Consider the following 22,442-nt stretch of genomic DNA (forward strand, 5'->3'; position numbering starts at 1 on the left):
GGAAGTGTGTCTGAACCAAAGGGGCCTGTCGCATTGTAGAATAAAACCAATTTTCAATTTTATGAGCAACAAAAGGGAAAATAATGCTAGCATTACAGAGTTTGAGTACTGGGTGGTGATGGGAACACCCCACAAAACCAGCAATGATTGGAATAGGGAGAACAGGACACCAAGTACAGCAGGGAGCTGTTGGGAAGAGATAGAGGATCAAGAAGTCTAATGTTACAGCCTTTGCTTTGAGGTGTGAGAGAAGCATTAGACGGGTTTATGCAGATGTCTTAGGGTTTCTGTTGCTGCAACAAAACACCGTGACCAAAGACAAAATTGGGGAGCAAAGGGTTTCTTCAGCTTACACTTTCACATTGCTGTTCATCAACCAAGGAAGTCAGGACAAGAACTCAAAAGAGCAGGAACCTGGAGGGGAGCTGTTTGTTGGCTTGCTTCCCATGGCATATTCAACCTGCCTTCTAATAGAACCAGGACCCCAGCCCAGGATGGACCACCCACAACGGGCTGGGCCCTCCTCCACTGGTCACTAATTGAGAAAAAGTCATACAGCTGGAGCTCATGGGGACATTTTTCAACTGAGGCTTCCTCTTCTCCAATGACTCTAGCTTATGTTAAGTTGACACAAAACGAGCCAGTACAACAGGTGACCACCAAAGCTGAATTGTTTCCTGGAAAAGTTGGTTCCAATAGCAAACTGTATGGCCATATTTAAGGATGGAGGCAGAAACCAAAGAAGTTGATAGAGAGGCAATGTACCTAGAGCACAACCTGTTGAAGTGTGATCCTCATTAGTCTAATCAATAATCACTTGGAGTCAGATATTGAAGGTGAAAGTTGAAAGATCAAAGAAGCAGAGCAGCAGTCTCTAGAGACTTTTTACCTTTATGAACCCTCAGACCAAATGGGGGTGAGATTCTGTCTCCACCCTCCTTATATCCTATCTCTACCTCCCAATTGTGCTGGGATTAAAGGTGTAAGCCTCCCAAGTGCTGGGGTTAAATGTGTGAGCCACCATCGTCTGGCCTCTATGGTTAACTAGTGGCTATCTCTACCCTCTGATCTCCAGGCAAACTTTATTCACCAAAACACAAGCAAAATGTCACACAACATTCTCCATTTTGTCTAAATACAGTAAGTACAATAGCAAAATATCACACAACAGCCTGGAGATGTGAAGGGGGCTCAGGGACTCTTAACCCCAGGCCAAGATCCCTGAGGAATAAGAGGTAAAGCGACTAGATTTAAAGTAGGAATTATTGAAATTATCATAGAAGGAATTAGCAATCTTAAAGGCTGTCTAGAGGGTTTAAGTGCATAGCCATTTCAGGAACAGGAATGAGTTGTAAAAGAAATGTTGTTTATCTTCATGGTACAATTCTATTCTATGATTTATTCCTAAGCAGGGAACATAATGAAACCTGTAACCAAATACTTATATGCAGGAAGAGTGAGCTCAACATTATTAGTATTGACAGAAAATAGGAAATCATATAAATGCTGCATAAGAGCACATCATAGTACATCCATCATAAGCAATTGAATGGAAATCTTAAAAATCATGTTACCCAGCAGCAAAATGTGACATAAAGTTAATACCCAGTAAAGGTTATTTTTATTGCTGTTAAAACATATGGATAATAGTTTATTAAAATTGCATGTTTCTGAAACATCTAGAAACATAAGAAAATCTGTTTAAAATTACAATCCTAGCATACCGAATGCTTCTAATTGTATTCTTCTTATTATTTAAATATATTTTAATAGTATTCTTTCCCCTACCCCAAGTATTCTCAGACCCTCCCCACATTCCTACTCACTCAATTTCAAGTCTTTTTCTTTCTAAGAAAAAAAATACAAAAACAAAAGCAAGCAAACAAACTATTAAGACAAAAACACTGAAACAAAGCAGAAAAAGCATACAAAAAACATGAAGCTCATTTTGTGTTGGCCAACGAATCTTGGGTTTGGGCTTGCCCTCAGTGTGGTTGAAGGTCACTGTCACTCCCTTGGAGAAAACTGATTTCCCCTTTATCAGTGGTTATCAATTGCAAAAACATCATTTTATAAAGTTGCTTCTTATACAAAACAATAATAGTAGATTTTCCCCTAGGCTCATGACCTGTGCAATCTCAGGTTCATGGCTACTTTCATAGTGCCAGGTACTGGTTCCATCTCATGGAGAGGGCCTTAACTCCAACCAGGATAATAGATTACTCCCATAATGTTTGTGTCACTAAAGCACCAGTATATCTGACAGGCAGGTTGCTGTTGTTTGCCATATAGTTTGTAGTTAAGTGATATGAATGATTACCTTTCTCCTCTGGTAGCATGCAACATACTTTCCAGCATAATGAATACTAATTAGTAGAGGTGTAGCTTCTAGTTAGGCACCAACTCAGCTTTCCTTTGCTCAATGACATAAGATGCATTGTCTTCAATAACAGGACTTCCATACCGTCAGATTGTAGAGAAGAATCAATAGCCTTGGTAGTAATCTGTGATGTTGCAGGGGCATAGGGTATCCGCAGGAATTATTTGACCAATGACTCCATAAAATGTAGTCAATTTCTAGTCCTGTGAGTTTTACTCTGTGGCATAATATGTCTAGTTGGGGCATTGTCTCCACCATTATTAGGTAACTCTATTTAAATTACTTTCATATATTTGCATATTTTATGAAACTTCTATAATAGTAGGTTTCCACATGACTTTTCAAAAGGTCTTTAAAGTTAGTAATTCTCTCCCCATCCATCCTCCTATACCCTTTTCTATTTAATCGGGTGGACACTGTTATGTTGGTCCATGTACCAACTACCCATGTCTATTCTCCATTGTTCTTACTGCTTGATTTTATAATTAGTTCCCTGTTGCTCAAGAAGTCTACAGTTGCTGTATGACTGCTATAACAGGAAGAAGCAAAGTGCTAGAGAGGTCCCCAGAAATCCACAGTGATACCTCCAGGCTGCTGGCAATGGTCGAGAGAAAGCCTGAACTGACCTAGTCTGGTGATTGGATGGCCAAATACCCTAACTGTCGTGCTGGAACTCTCATCCAATAACTGATGGAAGTGGATGCAGAGATCCTGGGCTAGGCCCCAGGTGGAGCTCCAGAAGTCCAAATGTCAAGAAAGAAGAGGGATTGTAAGAATGTGAATTGTTGAGACCAAGATTGGAAAAAGCACAGGGACAAATAGCCAAACTAAAGGAAATACATGAATTATGAGCCAAAAGCTGTGGAGCCCTAAACTGGATCAGGCCCTCTGGATAAGTGAGCCAATTGAATAGCTTGAACTGTTTGCAAGGCACCCAGGCAGTGGGACCCAGACCTGTCCTTAGTGCATGAGCTGGCTGTTTGGAACCTGAGGCTTATGCAAGGACACTTTGCTCAGCCTGAAAGGAGGGGACTGGACCTGCCTGTACTGAATCTACCAGGTTGAGCTGAATCCCCAGGGGAGTCTTTTCCCTGGAGGAGATGGTGATGAGGGGGATGGGCTGGAGGGAAGACTAGGGTGGAGGCAGGAGGGGGGAGGACAGGGGAACCCATGGCTGATGTGTAAAATTAAAGCACAAATATCTGTGTGAATTTTTTTATTAAAAAATTTTTATTTATATATTAAAAAAACAGAAAAGAACTAATCTTAGAATCCTCCGCATTTTCATCAAGGAACAAGATTGTACTCTGATGAATCATCTTTAGGTTAAAAAGCCAAGTAGTTTATTTACAAAGCACATCATGTTTACATGACATTCTATGTTGTTTATTTCTAGAGTACTTTCTACAATGTTAATGAGTCCTTAATGGACCTCTGTAGACTTTATAAGCCGCTTCTTCATTCAGCCACTTACTTCTCATGTTAGTTCAATGACTCCTGAGCTGATTCTTTCAGATTGCTCTGTTGATTGGCATTTTACTAGGCACTCATATCCCCAAACTTATTTCAGTGGATCTGAATATTCAGAATCTGTGAAATATTGTAAATGATAAAAGAATAAGTGGGAGTTTGTCCTTGTTTCTGATTCAAATATTTTGCATTAAGTATAAAGAATATTGTAATTTTTTAAAAGAATTACTGACTGAAGAAGTTTCTTTCCAATATTAAAGGAAGAATGTATACAGTAGCTACCAAGAAAGAAGGGTTAGGTTTATGTTGCTAATTGAAAAAAAAACTTATGTACAAGACTTAAACCAGTGGAAATTGTCATATAGATAGAGTTTAAGTAAGGTAGAGAAGGAGGAGGAAAAAATAAAATTGTAGCCTCAACACAATGGGTAATCTTCCAATGTAAATTAACAATTTTGGGAAGATGGAGAGATGGCTCAGGGGTTAAGGGAGTGTACCACTCTCACAGAATAGCCAACTTTAGTTCCCAGGACCCACACTGGATGTCAAAAATGGCCCATAATTCTAGCTCCAGAAGAATGACACCCTCTTCTGGTCTGTGAGGGCACTAAACTTACATAAAGAAAGTCACATGCATATATACACATGAAGTTTTTTTTTTAATTTAAAAATTTTGGAGAGATAGAAGGAAAATTCAACAATACCTAAGGATTCTTGTCATCATGAGCTTTTGGAGTGAGCTGTGTGTTAGTCTTTGTGTTTTGAGTATTTTAATAGCATGCTATGCTGTATAGAATAACAAAAAATATATGTTGATTCAATGAAAGGAAAACATCCTGGAATGACTTTAGGCTCTATATTGGAGAGAAATTACCTCAAAGAAGGCATTGTAGAGGATCAAATTTCAGGGACATAAATTTGGTTGGGGAATGTTTAATTTGTTGTTCCTATAGAACATTCAGGATGAAATAATATAACTGAATTTGGAGCCAAAAAGAACAGAGCATACACAGAGTTCTGGGCAGCTGTGTCTTTGCAGAGTGCATAATGCAAGTTATCTATAGTAATAATGTGAAGGGGACAGCTCAGGCACTACCCTGGTGATGGTCTTAGAGTGAGCAACCATTTGCAGACCAAAGGGAAAGTAAAGACAGAAGTCATAATGTGGGAAGTTTCAGAAACAAAGGAGAGGAAAGTGATGAGAAAGAGAGGGTTCTTTGAGACACATGGGGTGCTGTTTGAGAGGAGATTATTTTTGCCTTTTGTGTGAGAAGTTTCAGAAAACAATGAAGATGAAAGTCAGAGTAGTCTACCAATGTTCTAATGTTTTAAAAAAAAAGATGGTTACTTTGTGGCCATATATATGTATAGTTAGGTATGTATGTATGTGTGTATAGATAAACAGAATGGTGAACAGATACTGTATTCTGAAAAAACCCATAAAAATAAAGTGAATATGAGCTATGTCTCTGTGTGTAAGAAATTCAAAGAGAATTTTCTCTGTGCATGTTTCTTAAGGCAAGAGTGGTCCTGGGTCCATGGTTCCAAAGAAGAAGATGGCCAACTGTGACTATACGAATTTATGGGGGAAAACACCACAGTCTGTAAAATGAGGCTAAAAATCATTGGACTCTATGGCACACAACAAAGACAGCTGAAACAATGTGTCAGTTGGGATTTCTTTGGGATCTTCTGTATTGCTGTCAGCACAGATAGTATCAGAGATAGGGCAGGGTACATAGTGAGAAACAACTCCTTGGAGGGCCCTGCCAGACAAGGACAACAGCCAGTGAAAAGGATTATCACCTACCTCTCCTCAAGTGAGGTCACAGCTCCACCCATTACAACCCGCTAGTATTTTGGTCCAGCCTAGCTGCTATGGAACAGGGCCAGGTGCTGGCCCCACAGATTTTGGTTTGAGTCTCAGTCACTGTGGTATATTTTCAGCAAAGGAACCAAGCTCACCATCCTAGGTAAGTGGCTTTAATGCTTCTTCCCTTTCAGCTCAACCCCTGTTGTCTTTCAAGGTCTGTTTTTCCCCCCCTGGAAACCTCTTCTCATCTGCCCTTCACAGACTTAAGGACTGCATCCTTGCTTGGCCTTCTCCATGGTGGCTACGGGAGATAGGTATTTTAGAGTAATTTGCAGGAGGGGCTAGAAGATCAGAAGCATCTGGCCTCAGATTCTATTAAATATGCTGCAATCTAACAGTATTTAGTAAGAGTCTGGGCAGAGTAAAGGTCTCCATCCTTGTTCTCAGATAAATTAATCATTGGGGACCATTGACTGAGTCAAAGGAGGGCTACTAGGACTTTGTCAGAGCCCACAGTATCTTTATAGGGTGTCAAGAGTTGTATCTAGAGATGTAGGTCCAGCTTCCAGGGACTTAGATTACCTAAGTGGGGACTGCAGTGGTATAGTGAAGGAGTAGGCTTGTCATACTCTTTAGTTCTCTGATCTTCTACTGAGCTGCTGAGGTCCTATAGACACAGGGACAGCACTGAGTAGTAGGGTAACCAGATCCTGCTCATCTAAAGATTATGGAGGATTTTGTCTACAAAGCCCCATATCCCTGGGTTATGCTGTCTTGTGTTTCCATTGTTTTCTTTATATCTTGTTCAAATGGCACTTTAAACTTAGGTCAGAAATGAGGGACAAACTTGGGGTTTCAGATTACTCCTTGACTGTCAAGGAAGCAGGATGCTGCTGTGAGCAAGTGACTGTGATGCCCTTCCATCTGAGTGAAGAAACCTCTATAATATGGCAAGGGTAGAGGGTATAGTGATCAGGTCAAAATGTACAGGAGGCATCAGAGCCCTGGAGTAGCCTTAGATCTTCTCTGAATGGAACACACTAACCAGTGGGAAAGCTGTATGGATTGATGTAGAGACTCTGTGGTTAAAGATAACAGCAGGTTCAGAGTCCCCAGATGCTGGGGACAAAGAAGGGGCCTCCTAAATTAATGAAAATGTGATCTTCTTAGCAAGGTAGAATATAGCCTGTTCACCAGAGAGCTCTGACAACCTCAGGAATAAAGAGGAGATGGGCTTGGGAAGGTAATCTGATATGGGGCAAATTCCAAGTTGGATGATAGACAATAGGGTAGAGCGAGCACAGTCATAACTGCTGATAGTGTCCAGGTCATGTAACCTGTGAGAGTGTCCAGGAAAAGGCTACTAAGAAGGCTGTACTCATGGAGGCTCAAGGGGGCAGATGAGAAAGAAGAGAAAATTCCAGGTGAATAAGATGACCAAAGTGAAGAGTCACTGAGATTTTGATATTTTGTAAACTGTCTCCTGAATCAATCCCCTTCTTTTATTCACATAGTTCAGCCAAAGTCCACTCCCACAGTCACAGTGTTTCCACCATCTTCTGAGGAGCTCAAGACAAACAAAGCCACAGTGGTGAGTATGATTAACGACTTCTACCAGAGTAGTGCAACAGTGACCTGGAAGGCAAATGGTGTACCTATCACCCAGGGTGTGGAGACAACAAATTCCTCCAAATATAATGAAAAGTACTTGGCCAACAGCTTCCTCACTTTGACAGCGGACAAGTGGAGATCTCATGACATCTACTCCTGCCAAGTTACACATGAAGGGGACATTGAAGAACAGAGTGTGTCCCCTGCAGATTGTCTCTAGGAGCCGAGCCTTCCCTTAGCCCAGAGGACCCAGAATGGGATCTTTTCTCTATGCTAGCAATCTCAACCTTTCTCTTTTACCCACTGAATATTCAATAAAATATCATCTATCAGAACTACTGCCTTATCCCTTTTGTTCTCATTATATGTTTAATTTTGAATCCTTTGAATGTACAATGTGGGGAGGTTGGATCCAGGTTCCCAGTGAGAAATTAGTTCTCCTTTGAAACATGCAGAGGGTATCACCCTAAGAGTTACCTTTTCCTACCTCGGCACTGTTTTGAGACCTGTGATGCAAGGAAACTAGTTTAGAATGCAGGTGAAGTAAGATATCATGTTTCAGGCTAAACAACTAACAATATTACATAGGAAGTCCCACAATGTGTGGATTCTTGCAATGAATTTAGGCAATTTTATCATGTAATTTAAAACATTGGTGCTCATGGTCCTCTATACTGGAGGAAGGGGTGGGATAACCACTCAAGCATAATAACTAGATCCAATGAGAAATGCATTGAACTCTTTCCAAGAAGGGGTTCCAAATAATTGTTCATAGGAAGTGGTCTCAGAGTCAAGTTCCAAACTACTCAAGGTCATGTCAGTTGACACTTCAAGGAAGACTGAGTGTGACCTGAGAGCTAAACTCAAGCCAGTTGCTTGGGTAGACTTAGGTGCAGCAGGCACCCACTTCTCTGGCCCAAGTCTTCTCATGTGCATCAGCACACCAGTGTGCACTTCAGATTGGTGTCAATCATGGTCTTTGAAATTCACAGTCAGCCTTAAATGCCCCAGCCTCTGTCCTAGTCAGAAAGAACTTAGTATTCAGGACTTGGAGTTATCATCCTCGGTAGTTCATAAGCAGTATGGACACTGAATACTTCCAGAATGCTGGTGAATTAGTCAGTGCAGTAGCATGGTCTGCAAAGCCAGAAATACTCTTCAACAGTGAGGCAGAGTGACAGTTGACAACACTGAGCTTGATCTCAGGTCCCTAGTCCCCAGTTTCTGAGCTAGGAAGAACCTTTGGGATTTGTGCTTCATGGCAGGTCTCTGATGCTAGGTCATGATAAGGTCCATGCCCAATAATTGGAAGTGAAGACCCTGGGTATCCTCACAGTAATGTTCCTTGCTGAGGATCATGCCAGCACTCATCCATAACAAGATATTGCCCAGAGACTCACTTGCTTTTGTTTCAAGTTTTCACTGACAAATTTGGACTCAAAAATTATGAAACACGGATGTAGTTATGTTCTCATATTCCCACCAAGCAACCTCTAACACTCATTTCAACTGGATTTTGATTCAACTATAACATTAAACTCCTCCCTTACATCGTGTTACTAAAGCACATTCCAGAACTAATATCTTGTTTGCTATGATTATATATACTTCCAGTTTTACAAAAATAATGCATAGACAGCATATCAAACTTCAAAAGAAGTTATGGATTATTTCTTGATATCAAGTAATACTCAAGTTGTCATTAAATGACTGTATGACATGACCATATATTGTTTAGTAATGCATTATTGGTAATAATTCTACCATATGTAGGAAGATGAGATGTGGATTGAAACTGATGGTTGTGTGTGTTTTCCACCTGCTGTCTTCTGCAGGGCCTCAGACCTCTGTTTTTGTTCTTCACCAGGAAGGATCTACAGAGACAGAGTTAGTTGGACCAAGATTTTGCATAGACTCCTGCCGTGGACTGGATCTCAGCTGGACCATCAGACCGAGGGAGAACAGGGCAAAGGTACTCAGGATAAGTGGGATTTGGCGAGTGACAGACAGACACAGACACGAGAGTATGTTGTGAAGCTGCTGTAATTTTATTCAGACCAAGCAGTGAATTTTATACAGTCATTTGAGGAAACATGGCAATCGGCCAGTAGGGTGATAGACATAGAATCAATAATGTAGTTACATAATTTTTTATAATGATTAACAGATCTCATGAGTACAGCCTTTACTTATTTATTTATCTATTTATTTATTTATCTATTTATTTATTTATTTATTTATTTATTTGTGGTTCTTTATCTAGACAGAAAATACTACGGCCCTAGCTGTAGTTTTCTTTTTATATAATTATTAAACCTTTGTTTTGTATCAAAATTACACCCTTTCCATCATTGTTTTAACCATGGTCTCATTTGTGTGAAAATATTTTAACCTTTGCCTGTGGGTGAGAAGGCAACAGGGGGGTCGGGACCTAGCTAATCTTTTTATGATTTGTAACTTATGTCATTTTGTTTTTATGCCATTATGATTTACCCATCGGTTCCCATGTTTATCATAAGCTCCCGTAAAAGGTAATGGTTCTAAATAATTATTATATCCAGGATTAAAGTTAGGGGGTTGCCACCATCGACCCTTGATGAGAAACTCTATTTGTCCCTGGATAATTTTTGTAGGAATGGTTAATTTTGGGAACTGTTTCCTTGCAGCTGCTGTGGGCTGCATGTGTGGATTGCCTATGAGTCTCTGAACTTTTATTTTTATTTTCTCTTCGTTAGAGTCTTTGTCTTTCTGAATCATAAGTTTTTTTTTTTTTGTTCTAAATCATTAATGAATTTTCCCAAACTTTAGGGACCCTCTTGAACTGTTGGCCTAAGAGCCTGAATCATAGGTGGGGGTATTGAAGCCATTTTTGAGGAATCATAATTCTCTATATGGGGCACATCAGGAACATTAAGAGCTAACTTCCTGGAAACAGCAATAATCACAGCTGCCAAGAGAAGAAGGCAGAGTGCCAGCCAGCCTCTGTAAGCAGATCTGCGTGGTTCCGTGTAGCCTGGCACCACAATTCGGGCAGATTGATAAGGGGTCGCCAGGGGTATAGACCTGAGGGCCGCGAGCCCTCCTTTCCCATGTAACTCTCTCATCCAAGGCATTTGTCACGCGGGCGACACCGTCATGGGCATGGCAGACTCCATGCAGCTATTAGCTTTCATGAGTTGTGACCAAGGGCTCCTTTCTGTTTATTGTTATCCTATAAAGATCTTCTTCTAAAGAGTGTGAGGAAATTTTGTGAATGACTTCATGCCAGGCTGTCTCAGAGGACATGTGGAATCCTAGGAAGAAGGATCTTTCAGAGAGGTCACCATGTATCCCAGAATCATCAGAGACTGCATATATCACAGCTGAAAGTGGAGGGTAAGGTGCATGTAGGGTTTTTGCATGAGCCTATATCACAGTGCTGGGAGTGCTGGGTGTTAAGCAGAGGTACCTTATTGACTGTCCTGGGTAAGTGACACATTCCTCTTCTGTTACTGCAATCTCTAAGATTGGAGATGACTTTTTTGTTCAATTGTTTCTCATTCTCTATTTTACTTCATGCTGGAACTTCATTTTAGGAAAATAATCTCTTGCTTCTCTAGTTTCTGCAGCTTACCTCAAAGGGGTCCCTGTCATCTTTCATCTCTAATCTCAAAGATGGGGACCAGAAAAGATGAAGTGTTAACATGTCATACTGTTGAGATAGGCAGTGCTCTGATAAGTACTCCATTGTGTCATTCTCTATGAGTGTCTATCTATTTTGGGAAATTTGTTAGGGCTAAAATGAATTACTATCTCATGGCAAAGGAAGGCCAGAGGCATAGAAAGAGAAGCAGTTGTTGAATTAGAATATAGAACACTCAACACTGGGGCTGGTGAATAATATGTCAGTGGTCAGGTAAGTTGGAGAATGAAACTAGGGATTCATATTCTAGGACAGGCATGAGAAAGTATTCCCAAGATCCCATGGAAAGCCATGAACAGAGCAGTAATCAATCTAGAACTCAGGAATTTTAGTAAGGAGAAGAAAGGTAAGGGAGCTCTGGACACAGGAATCAAGAGAAGAGAGACTGAAGATGTAGTTGGGAAACTGGATTCCTGTGTCTTTTAAGACACTGATTAGGAAACAGAGCAACTGCATTCACATAGCTCTGGTCCTGATGCATGAAAATTATACAACTCATCCAGAGAAGTGATCTCACCTCATTCTGCAGAATGAAAAACAGTTCACCCAGATATGTGCTACACTGAGCAGAGGCCAGGGACCTTCAAGGCACAGATTTAGGTGAAAACAAACTCCTAGGTTTAAAGTTTAGACTCAGCAGAGGTTTTACTTCACAACTGTCCTTGGAGTGAGACAGACATACTGCAAACATATATTTAAAAAAAAAATAGAAAGAAGGTTACAAGGGCAGGAAAGTGAAGGTCAGGTAAACTTGTTGAAGGCCAAAGTGCAGGGAGGTATCAAGTGAACTCCTGCACAAATATGGGGTGCATAATTCCTAAGAACATAGGGAGTTATGGAAGAAATGCATACCCCATCTTTGTACTCTGTGTGTTCAAACACAGTCACTAAACTCAAGACACTTAACATGCTACCTCTAGGATTCCTATTGGGAGACTAAGATTCTGACCTTCTCTTTCTCTACCATGCAGATCAGCCCAAGGTTACACCTACAGTCACCCTGTTTTCACCATTCTATGAGGAGCTCAAGAACAAAAAGGTGACACTGCTGTGTCTGATAACTGACTTTTACCCACCTGTTCTGACAGTGGCCTGGAAGGCAGATGGTACCCAGGGTGTAGAGACCACTAAGCCTGTGAAACAGGGTAACAAGTATTTGGCTAGCAGCTATCTGCAATTGACAGAAGAAGAATTAAAATCTAAAAGCAGTGTCAGCTGCCTGGTCACTCATGAAGGGGACACTGTGGAGAAGAGCTTGTTCCGTGGGTTGCATTTCTAGGCCTTTCAATGTTCATCTCACCCATAGAGGCTGGGGTTTGAATCATGCACAAGTATATCTCTGCTGCTCTTGCCTATCATAGCCCTCCCTCTCCTCCTGAAATGCACAATAAAATGTCCAATCTCAACTTGTAATTCTACTCTAACTCATGTGTTTTAGTGTATATTTCACTGGGATTCAGAGTAGTGTGGTGATGTCCTGGCACCCTGTAGTCTCAACCAGGCTTATAACCTGCATCATCACCCTAGGGAGTACCATCCCCACACAGACACATTTTCCCAGTCTTCCTCTGGACCTCTGCTCACACCATGCAATAGTACAGTGTGAATGTCATAGACTTCCCTATTTTCACTCTTTAATACATGTAATCACGTGTCCCCTCCATTTCTAACATTCTATTGGCACTTAGTCATCTTGCCTTAGAATTGCATTTTGGAGACTTGGATACTTCTATTATCTGTGATCTCAGTGTCTATTACTCAAGTCAAAATGAATAGATAGTATTGGGAAATTGGAATTTTATTAAAAATCAATACAAACAAGTAAAATAATACTGAAGATAGCATGTATGTGGAGTTCATGAAGGCTGCAGTATGGTTTCAGTCAGCCTTGATGCGAATATGAACTAAGGGAAAAATATATGATTTACAAACCAAGTGTTAACAAAGGAATTCAGTGCTGGATGTGAGAGACTCTGACAAGTTTTGACTTCTAAAATTGATTCTGGGATTTTTCATACAACATCAGGGCTGAAGGTTCCAGGCATGACTAAATATCTGGGTACCCTACAAAGAACAAGACTGTCCCTAGAAGCCCCATTCCACCAGATCTCATTCTTTCCCTAGCTCTAGGCATGCACCTGTATCCTGAAGTTATCGCAGGCCCCTATTAGGGATCTAGATCAACCAGCTAGCAGTGAAGAACTTGTTCAACATTATTGTTCTATAGTTCCCAGGACTTAGGAACACATGACAAGGATCTGTACTAAGTTTATTGTTGAGGAATCAGCCTGGTGACATGGCCTACAGGATTAGGGAGTATTCAAAACAGTGATGTGAGCAGAAATAAGGCAATGCTACTACATCCTAGCCACACCAATTTAAACCTTAGTTTCTGCATTAAAAGGGCATTCAGGGGATTATGTTGTACAGCAACTGACTTCAGTTCATGGTGGTGATTCAAAGTTGAATATGTCTTTGGCCATATTGGATTCAATGCCAGCTCCACCCTCACCCATCAGCTACTGCCTAGAGGAACACATTTTCATATTAGTTGTCATATTTTTGTTGTTATTGCAGTTATTTTTTTGATATAGTGTCTCTCTACACAGTCTTGGCTTCCCTGAAACTCAGTACAACACCAGGCTGGACTGAAGCTCACACAGTTCTCCCTGCCTCTGCCACCAAAGTGCTGGGATCACAGGTGAGCACTACCATGCTCTGGTTGTTGTACTTTAATTCCTGAAAACACTGAGCTAAAAACTCAGGAGCAAAGGTATACATAGTTAAGTTCTGTTCCCATCAACATAATTTTTGCAGTGTTGGTTAATGAACTCAGGCTGAAGCTAGGCAAACATTCTTCTGCTGAACTACCTCCCCAATCCTTTTCTCTAATTATGATTACTTTTTCATTTTTTACTGATGCATAGTCATTGTTCACAGTGACAAGTTTCACAAAACTATTTTTATTCAAGTTCCCCATTTGCTTTGACCATATATACCACCCTATGCCTCATGTGTTCCTAATTCCTGAATACAACATACTTTTGTTCTTCTCCATGGCTAAATAATGCTTCATTTTGTAGTCAAAACACTTTTACTTTACCTTCTCATCTATGCCTGGGCTAATCCTACAGTTTGGTCATTATGATTAGTCTTGCATAAACAAGGATGTGCAGCATCTCAGTAGTCCTCTGTCTGTGTACATAGGAGGCCCTAAAGACTCCACAAGAAAAGTACTACAATTATAAGCACCATGTACTAGGCACAAAAACATCATACAAAATCACTAGCTTTCTTGTTCATCAATAGTTCACAGGCTTAGCAAGGAATCAGGAAAACAATTCTATGCCTAATAGCTTCCATGCAGTAAAATAATTCCTAGAGGTAAACCTAAATAACTAAGTACAACAACAAAAACTAACACACTGAAAAAAGGAAACTGTTGTTTCTTTATGAGACAGATTTTTGCTTTGTAGCCTAGTCTGACCTTGAACTTCTTCATTCAACCTTCTTGGTGCAAGAACAACTACCGTATTTTCAACTCTTTTTTAAATAAAACTATCACAGAGTAACTCGTTGCATAAGGATATTGATATTTACTTTTAATCTATTTTTTATTTGACAGTTTGTATGTACTGTCATCTTACTAATTTGCCCTCTGTCTGCTCTCCAAACTACTCCAAATGAACTCATTCTTTTCAACTAAGCCCCTTCCTGGCTGCATGCCAGTCCTTTGCATATATGTGTATGAATTTTTTTCATTTTTTCTTTATTTCTTTATTTTTATAGGGAAAATTTTATTAATTTTACATACCAACGACAGGTCCCCCTCTCATCTCTCCTCCTGTTCCCTTCCATAATCTCCCCCTCACCCCACTCCCCATCCCCTCCTCCAAAAGGTGAGGAATCCCATGGGGAGTAGCAAAGCCTTGTTTTTTATTTTATTTTATTTTTTTATTTGAAGCAGGTACAAGACCCTCCCCGCTGGATCAAGGCTGTCTATGTCTGGTGCATAAGCTGGCTTTGTGTGACCTACAGTGAGACACCTTGCACAGCTTTTTCAGTCTCCTCCTGGCAGTTCCAACTGCTGTGATTTCATGATTTCAATGGCCATGTGATATTCATAAAACAGGGCTCCATCACACACTCCTTATTCTTAAACTCCCACAGTTCTTCTACCTCTTTCCAACAGTGCTCCTTGAACTTCAGAGCAGGGGGTAATGATGCATTGTTTGAGTGCCAAGCAGTCAGAAGTCACATATGCTCAGCAGTTCATCCAGTTGTAAGTCCTGGCCTTGACCATCACCCACTGGGGCAAATAAGGCTATTCTGACCAAGACTGAGAGTTGCACTGGTCGATAGTGAAAGCTTAACATGTCTGCTTGGGAAAACATCCACAGTAGGTAGGGGAAGGGCAATTGGAGAACATGGTGTGGAGATGTGGGCTTCTGAGTCTCTCAGTTCTCTGCAAACAGGAAGAGATTCTCATTCTATGGATGGACAGATGATAATGCTCCTGATACTCCTCAGGACTTTCGAGGGCAAGTCTTTTCATTTTACCTCCTCTCCTCTCCTCACTCATTCCTTCGTTCCTTTCGTTCCTTCCTTCGTTCCTTCCTTCCTTCGTTCGTTCCTTCCTTCCTTCCTTCCTTTCTTCCTTCCTTCTTTCTTCCCTTTCTTTGGACAAGATCTCTTTAATTTACCAAAGCTTAAAAATAAACTAAATTTCCTGCCATGTTCTGTTTCTAAGTCTTGGCATTATAAGACTATATGACTATGCTCAGTTTTTTTATTGCTACAGAATTAAAGAGAAAAATAATTAATTATCTGAAACTTTGATTACAATAGTTAATGTTCTACAAAGCATTCCTGCATTAGGTCACACCAGCATTCTTTTTCTGCCCTCGGTCCCACCTATAGATCCTACTACCGCACCTCTAATCACAGCACAGAGTTTATCTCATTCCTTGGGGACACACCCATTGTCACGTAGGCATGCCTCACATCACTTAACACAGGATTCTTATTATTTTATTTGAATATGATCCCTAACAACATCTCCCTTCTTGGTGCTCCTGATATATGAATTTTCTCTTCTTTATGATATGTTAAAAGCTTAATAGAGACACAAAGCATCTGTGATCTCAGCGGACTAGTCCTAAGTGCCCAGTGGTAAAATGTCTTTTCATTGTCAATGTAGCAGAGCATGACTCTTGAGTGCAACCTTGGCTTATGCCCAAACTCACGGTGGGTTGTTAGAGGGTAGAAGGCTGTATACTGGTGAGTTACCTGGGTTCAATTTTTCCCCAGTCTTGGCAGAAACACTCCAACAGAGTGAGGGGAGTAATTGGACTGAGGATATCAATATTTTAAAGGGAAAATGGGAAAGGGACAAAGAAGTGCTTCCCATGAGAACACAGGCCCTTCCTTATACCTTTCCCAGGACAAGCTTGACACCTTGACTGCCATGTAGCTTGTGACTCATAAGTCAAGAAATGGGCATATCTATATCCTACAAGTGGAATTCTTGGTGGTGGGGGAAGTCCTGATAGAAACTAGTGACAGCAAAGTGTTAAAAGAAGAAACTCTCCTGATATGAAAGATCTCGCCAGAATGAATATGACATTTGAGCGGGATCAGTTCCAGAAGAATATAAACTTTGATATATGAAACCTTCTGAGATCAAGTCTTCTATTAATTCAGCACAGCACCTGCACAGGTTCAGTCCAGAAAGGGTCTCAGTGCTGATAGGAGAAAACAAACATAATCTACCATACCTAACAAAAAAAGCTATCCCCAGTTGACAACTGCTTGCTAAAAAAAAGTAATTTTTACCAAGAGTCTCTTGGAGGGTATATAAACCACATGCAAGGCTTGGCCTTGTGTCCAGCAGTAGATGGCCAACACAAAACAAACTCACTGGTGATTTTGAGGATATTTTATCTCATATTATGATTTGGCTATTCCTTATCTCACAGGTCCTTTGTTTGCTTGTTTGTTATAGTTTGTGATTGTGTGCTTTTATGATTTTGTATGTGTTATGTTTTTTAATTAATTTCTTTAAAAAATTCAATTTTTTATTTGACCATTTATTTTCTAAAGGAAGGAGAGAGAGAGAGAGAGAGAGAGAGAGAGAGAGAGAGAGAAACAGAGAGAGACAGAGACAGAGACAGAGAGTAAGAGAGAGACACAGAGAGAGACAGAGAGACAGAGAGAGATTGAAGATGGATGGGTGTGGAGATGAGGATCAGAGAGGAAATGCTAGAGGGGAAACTGTGATCAGAATATGATATATGTATTTTCAAAAATAGAAAAGGAAAATTAAACCATGTTAGGGATAGAGAATGAGTAAGTTGTTAAAGATTGGAGCCCCAGACTTAAGGACTGCATCCTTAGCCTTTTCCATGGTGGCTAGGGGAGATAGGTATTTTAGAGTAATCTGCAGCAAGGGCCAGAAGATCGGAAGCATCTGGCCTCAGATTCTAATAAATATGCTGCAATCTCATGAGCTTTAGTTAGGGTCTGGCTGGAGTCAAGGGCTCCATCTTTGTTCTCAGACAGGTTAATCATTGGGGACCATTGTCTGAGTCAAAGAAGGGCTACTAGGACTTTCTCAGACCCACAGTATCTTCATTGGGTGTCAAGGCTTGGATCTAGAGATGTAGGTCCAGCTTCCAGGGACTTAGATTACCTAAGTGAGGGCCACAGAGGTATAGTTGAGGAGTAGGCTTATAATAGTATTTGGTTCTCTGATCTTCTATGGAACTGTTAAGGTCCTCTAGACACAGGGACAGCACTGAGTAGTAGGGTAACCAGATCCTGCTCTTCTAAGGATTATGGAGAATCCTGTCTAAAAAGCCCTGGGTTATAATGTCTTATGTTTCAATTGTCTTCTTTCTATCTTGTTCAAATGGCACTTTAAACTTAGGTGGTCAGGAATGAGGGACAAACCTGTGGTTTCAGAATACTCTCTGACTGTCAAGGAAGCAGGCTACTGTTGTGAGCAAGTGAATGCAATGCATTTCCATCTGAGTGAAGAAACTTCTATCTAGAACATGGTCAGGGAAGAGGGTATAGTGATCAGGTCAAAATGTATAGGAGGCATCAGAGCCCTGGAGTAGCATTAGATCTTCTCTGAATGGAACACACTAACCAGTGGGAAAGCTGTATGGATTGATGTAGAGACTCTGTGGTTAAAGATAACAGCAGGTTCAGAGTCCCCAGATGCTGGGGACAAAGAAGGGGCCTCCTAAATTAATGAAAATGTGATCTTCTTAGCAAGGTAGAATATAGCCTGTTCACCAGAGAGCTCTGACAACCTCAGGAATAAAGAGGAGATGGGCTTGGGAAGGTAATCTGATATGGGGCAAATTCCAAGTTGGATGATAGACAATAGGGTAGAGCGAGCACAGTCATAACTGCTGATAGTGTCCAGGTCATGTAACCTGTGAGAGTGTCCAGGAAAAGGCTACTAAGAAGGCTGTACTCATGGAGGCTCAAGGGGGCAGATGAGAAAGAAGAGAAAATTCCAGGTGAATAAGATGACCAAAGTGAAGAGTCACTGAGATTTTGATATTTTGTAAACTGTCTCCTGAATCAATCCCCTTCTTTTATTCACATAGTTCAGCCAAAGTCCACTCCCACAGTCACAGTGTTTCCACCATCTTCTGAGGAGCTCAAGACAAACAAAGCCACAGTGGTGAGTATGATTCACAACTTCTACCTGGGTAGTGCAACAGTGACCTGGAAGGCAAATGGTGTACCTATCACCCAGGGTGTGGAGACAACAAATTCCTCCAAACATAATGAAAAGTACTTGGCCAACAGCTTCCTCACTTTGACAGTGGACTAGTGGGGATCTCTTGACTGCTACTCCTAACAAGTTACACATAAAGGGAACTTTGGAGAACAGAGTGTATCCCCTGCAGACTGTAGTAGCCCAGCCTTTCCTTTTCCTGGGGACACAGAATAAGTTCTCTTCTATGGTAGCAATCTCAATGTTTCTCTTTAATCCACTGAATATTCAATAAAATATCATTGTTCAGAAGTACTGCTTGACCCCATTTGTTCTCATTATATGTTTAATTTTGAATCCTTGGAATCTATAATGTGGGAGGTGGGATCCAGGTTCCCAGTGAGAAATTAGTTATCCTTTGAAACATGCAGAGGGTATCACCCTAAGAGTGACCTTTCCCTTGCTCTGCACTCTTCTCTGAGACCTGTGATGCAGGGAAACTAATTTAGAATGCAGGTGAAGTAAGATATCATGTTTCAGGCTAAACAACTAACTATATTACATAGCAAGTCCCACAATGTGTGGATTCTTGCAATGAACTTGCAATTTTATCATATAGTTCAAAACATTGGTGCTCATGGTCCTCTATAATGGGGCATAAGGAGGAACCACTCAAGTATAATAAATAAATCTAATGAGAAATGGATCGATTCCATCCCTGAAGGGGTTCAAAATAATTGTTCATAGGAAGTTGTCTCAGAGTCAAGTTCCAAACTACTCAGTGTCATGTTGGGTGAGATTTTTAAGGATGACTGTGTGTGACCTGAGAGCTAAACTCAAGCCAGTTGCTTGAGTAGATTTACATTTAGGAGGCACACAGTTCTCTGGCCCAAGTCCTCTCATGTGCAGCAGCAGCACACCAGTGTACACTTCATATTGGTGTCAATCACGATCTTTGACATTCACAGCCAGCCTTCAGTGGCCCAGCCTGTGTCCAAGTCAGCAAGAACTTAATGTTCAGGGCTTGGAGTCATTATCTTTGGCAGCTCATAAGCAGTATGGACACTGAATACTTCCAGAACTCTGGTGAATTAGTCAGTGAAGTAGCATGGTCTGCAAAGCCAGAAATACCCTTCAACAATGAAGCAGAGTGACAGTTGACAACACTGAGCTTGATCTCGGGTCCCTAATCCCCAGTTTCTGAGCTAGGAAGAACCTTTGGGATTTGTGCTTCATGGCAGCTCTCTGATGCTAGGTCATGATAAGGTCTGTGTCCAATAATGTGAAGTGAAGACCCTGGGAATCCTTACATCAATGTTCCTTGCTTGGGATAGAGCCAACATTCATCCATACCAAGACATTGCTTAAAGACTCAATTCCTCATCCTTTTATTTCAAGTTTTCACTGCCAAATTTGGACACAAAAATTAGGAAACATGGAAGAAGTAAAGTTCTAATACTCCCAACAAGCGACCTCTAACACTCATTTCAACTGGATTTTGATTCAACTATAACATTAATCTCTTCCCATATATTGTGTTACAAAAGCACATTCCAGAACTTGTATCTTGTCTGCTACAATTATTTATATTTCTTGGTTTGCAAAAAGAATGTGTAGACAGCATATCAAATTCCAATAGAATTTATTTATTATTTCTTGATATCAGATAGTAGTCAAATTGTCATTGAATGTATTATATTGTTTAGTAATGTATTATTGGTAATGATTCTACCATGTGTAGGAAGATGAGATGTGGATTGAAACTGATGGTTGTGTGTGTTCTCTACCTGCTGTCTTCTGCCAGGCCTCAGACCTCTGTTTTGGTTCTTCACCAGGCTGGAGCTACAGAGACTGAGTTAGTGAGCTGAAAACTTTGCATAGACTCCAGGCAGCTATTAGCTTTCATGAGTTGTCACCAAGGGCTCCATTGTGTTCATGCTTGTCCTGTAAAGAGCTTCTTTTAAAGATTCTGTAGAAATTTTATGAATGACTTTCTGGCAAGGCTGGCTCAGAGGACACGTGGAATCCTAGGAACAAGGATTATAACCTTCAGAGAGGTCACTGTGTATCCCAGAATCATCAGAGACTGCATATATCACAGCTGAAAGTGGAGGGTAAGGTGCATGTAGGGTTTTTTGCATGAGCCTGTATCACAGTGCTGGGTGTTCAGCAGAGGCACCTTATTGCTTGTCCTGGGTAAGTGACTCTTTCCTTTTCTGTTTCTGCAATCTCTAAGGTTGAAGATGATTTTGTTGTTGTTGTTCAATTATTTCCCATTCTACTTAATGCTTAACTTTCATTCTCTTGCTTCTCTAGTTTCTGCAGCTCATCTCTGATGGGTCCATGTTACCTTTCATCTCTAATCTCAAAGATGGGGGCCAAAAAAGATAAACTGTTAAAACATGTTTGTCATTCTGTTGAGATATGCAGTGCTCTGATAAGTACTCCATTGTGTCATTCTCTATGAGTGTCTATCTATTTAGTGAACTTTGTGAGAGCTAAAGTGAATTACTATCTCATGGGGAAGGAAGGCCAGAAGGAGCGGCAGCTGTTGATTAGGAGAACACAGAACACTCAGTACTGAGGCTGGTGAATAACATGTCAGAGGTCAGGTAAACTGGAGAATGCAACTTGGGATTCATTTCCTAGGACAGGCAGGAGAAAGAATCCCCAAGATCCCATGGAAAGCCATGAACAGAGCAGTAACCATCTAGAACTCAGGAATTTTAGTAAAGAGAAAAAAGTTAAGGGAGCTCTGGATGCTGGAATCAAGAGGAGAGAGACTGAAGATGCAGTTGGGAAGCTGGATTTCTGGGTCTCTATAAGTCACTGATTAGAAATCAGAGCAACTGCATTCACATAGCTCTGGTCGTGATGCATGAAAATTACACAACTCACCCGGAGAAGGGGATCTCACATTATTCTGCAGAATGAGAAACCGTTCACCCAATACATTCTACACTGAACAGAGCTAGGACCTTCAAGGCACAGATTTAGGTGAAAACAAACTCCTAGGTTTAAAGTTTAGATTCAGCAGAGGTTTTACATCAGAAATGTCCTTGAAGTGGGACAGACAGACTGCAGACATATATTTAAAAAAAACAGAAAGAAAGTTACAAGGGCAGGAAAGTGAAGGTCAGATAAATTTGTTGAAGGTCAAATTGCAGGGAGGTATCAAGTGAACTCCTGCACAAATATGGGGTGCATAATTCCTAAGAACATAGGGAGTTATGGAAGAAATGCATACCCCATCTTTGTACTCTGTGTGTTCAAATACAGTCACTAAACTCAAGACACTTAACATGCTACCTCCAGGATTCCTATTGGGAGACTAAGATTCTGACCTTCTCTTTCTCTACCCTGCAGATCAGCCCAAGGTTACACCTACAGTCACCCTGTTTTCACCATTATATAAGGAGCTCAAGAACCAAAAGGTCACACTGGTGTGTCTAATAACTGACTTTTACCCACCTGTTCTGACAGTGGCCTGGAAGGCAGATGGCATACCTATCACCCAGGGTATAGAGACTGCTGATCCTAGGAAACAGGGTAACAAGTATTTGGCTATCAGCTACCTGCAATTGTCAGAGGAAGAACTGAAATCTAAAAGCAGTGTCAGCTGCCTGGTCACTCATGAAGGAGACACTGTAGAGAAGAGCTTGTTCCATGGGTTGAATTTCTAGGCCTTTCAACGTTCATCTCTCCCACAGAGGCTGGGATTTGAATCATGCACAAATATACTTTTGCTGCT

General features: G+C 40.8%; 1 protein-coding gene and 1 gene segment (V, D, J or C); both read left to right on the forward strand.

Moving 5' to 3' along the window:
• The window catches only part of LOC118594046 (immunoglobulin lambda-1 light chain-like), a 107,401-nt gene extending 99,907 nt beyond the window's left edge, over positions 1-7,494 (forward strand). The window contains exons 5-6 of the mRNA XM_036203811.1: positions 5,798-5,823; positions 7,178-7,494. Coding sequence (XP_036059704.1) covers positions 5,798-5,823; positions 7,178-7,494 — 343 coding nt within the window. The remainder of the gene's footprint in view (positions 1-5,797; positions 5,824-7,177) is intronic.
• A 3,753-nt stretch (positions 7,495-11,247) lies between these two features.
• Positions 11,248-22,374, forward strand: LOC118594214. The segment is given in 4 exon segments: positions 11,248-11,302; positions 11,928-12,218; positions 18,579-18,731; positions 22,058-22,374. Coding segments are annotated over 4 exon segments (816 nt in total).
• The last annotated feature ends 68 nt before the right edge of the window (positions 22,375-22,442 follow it).

Source organism: Onychomys torridus, chromosome 12 (genome assembly GCF_903995425.1).
Source record: "Onychomys torridus chromosome 12, mOncTor1.1, whole genome shotgun sequence".
In the NCBI taxonomy this organism is placed as follows: domain Eukaryota; kingdom Metazoa; phylum Chordata; class Mammalia; order Rodentia; family Cricetidae; genus Onychomys; species Onychomys torridus.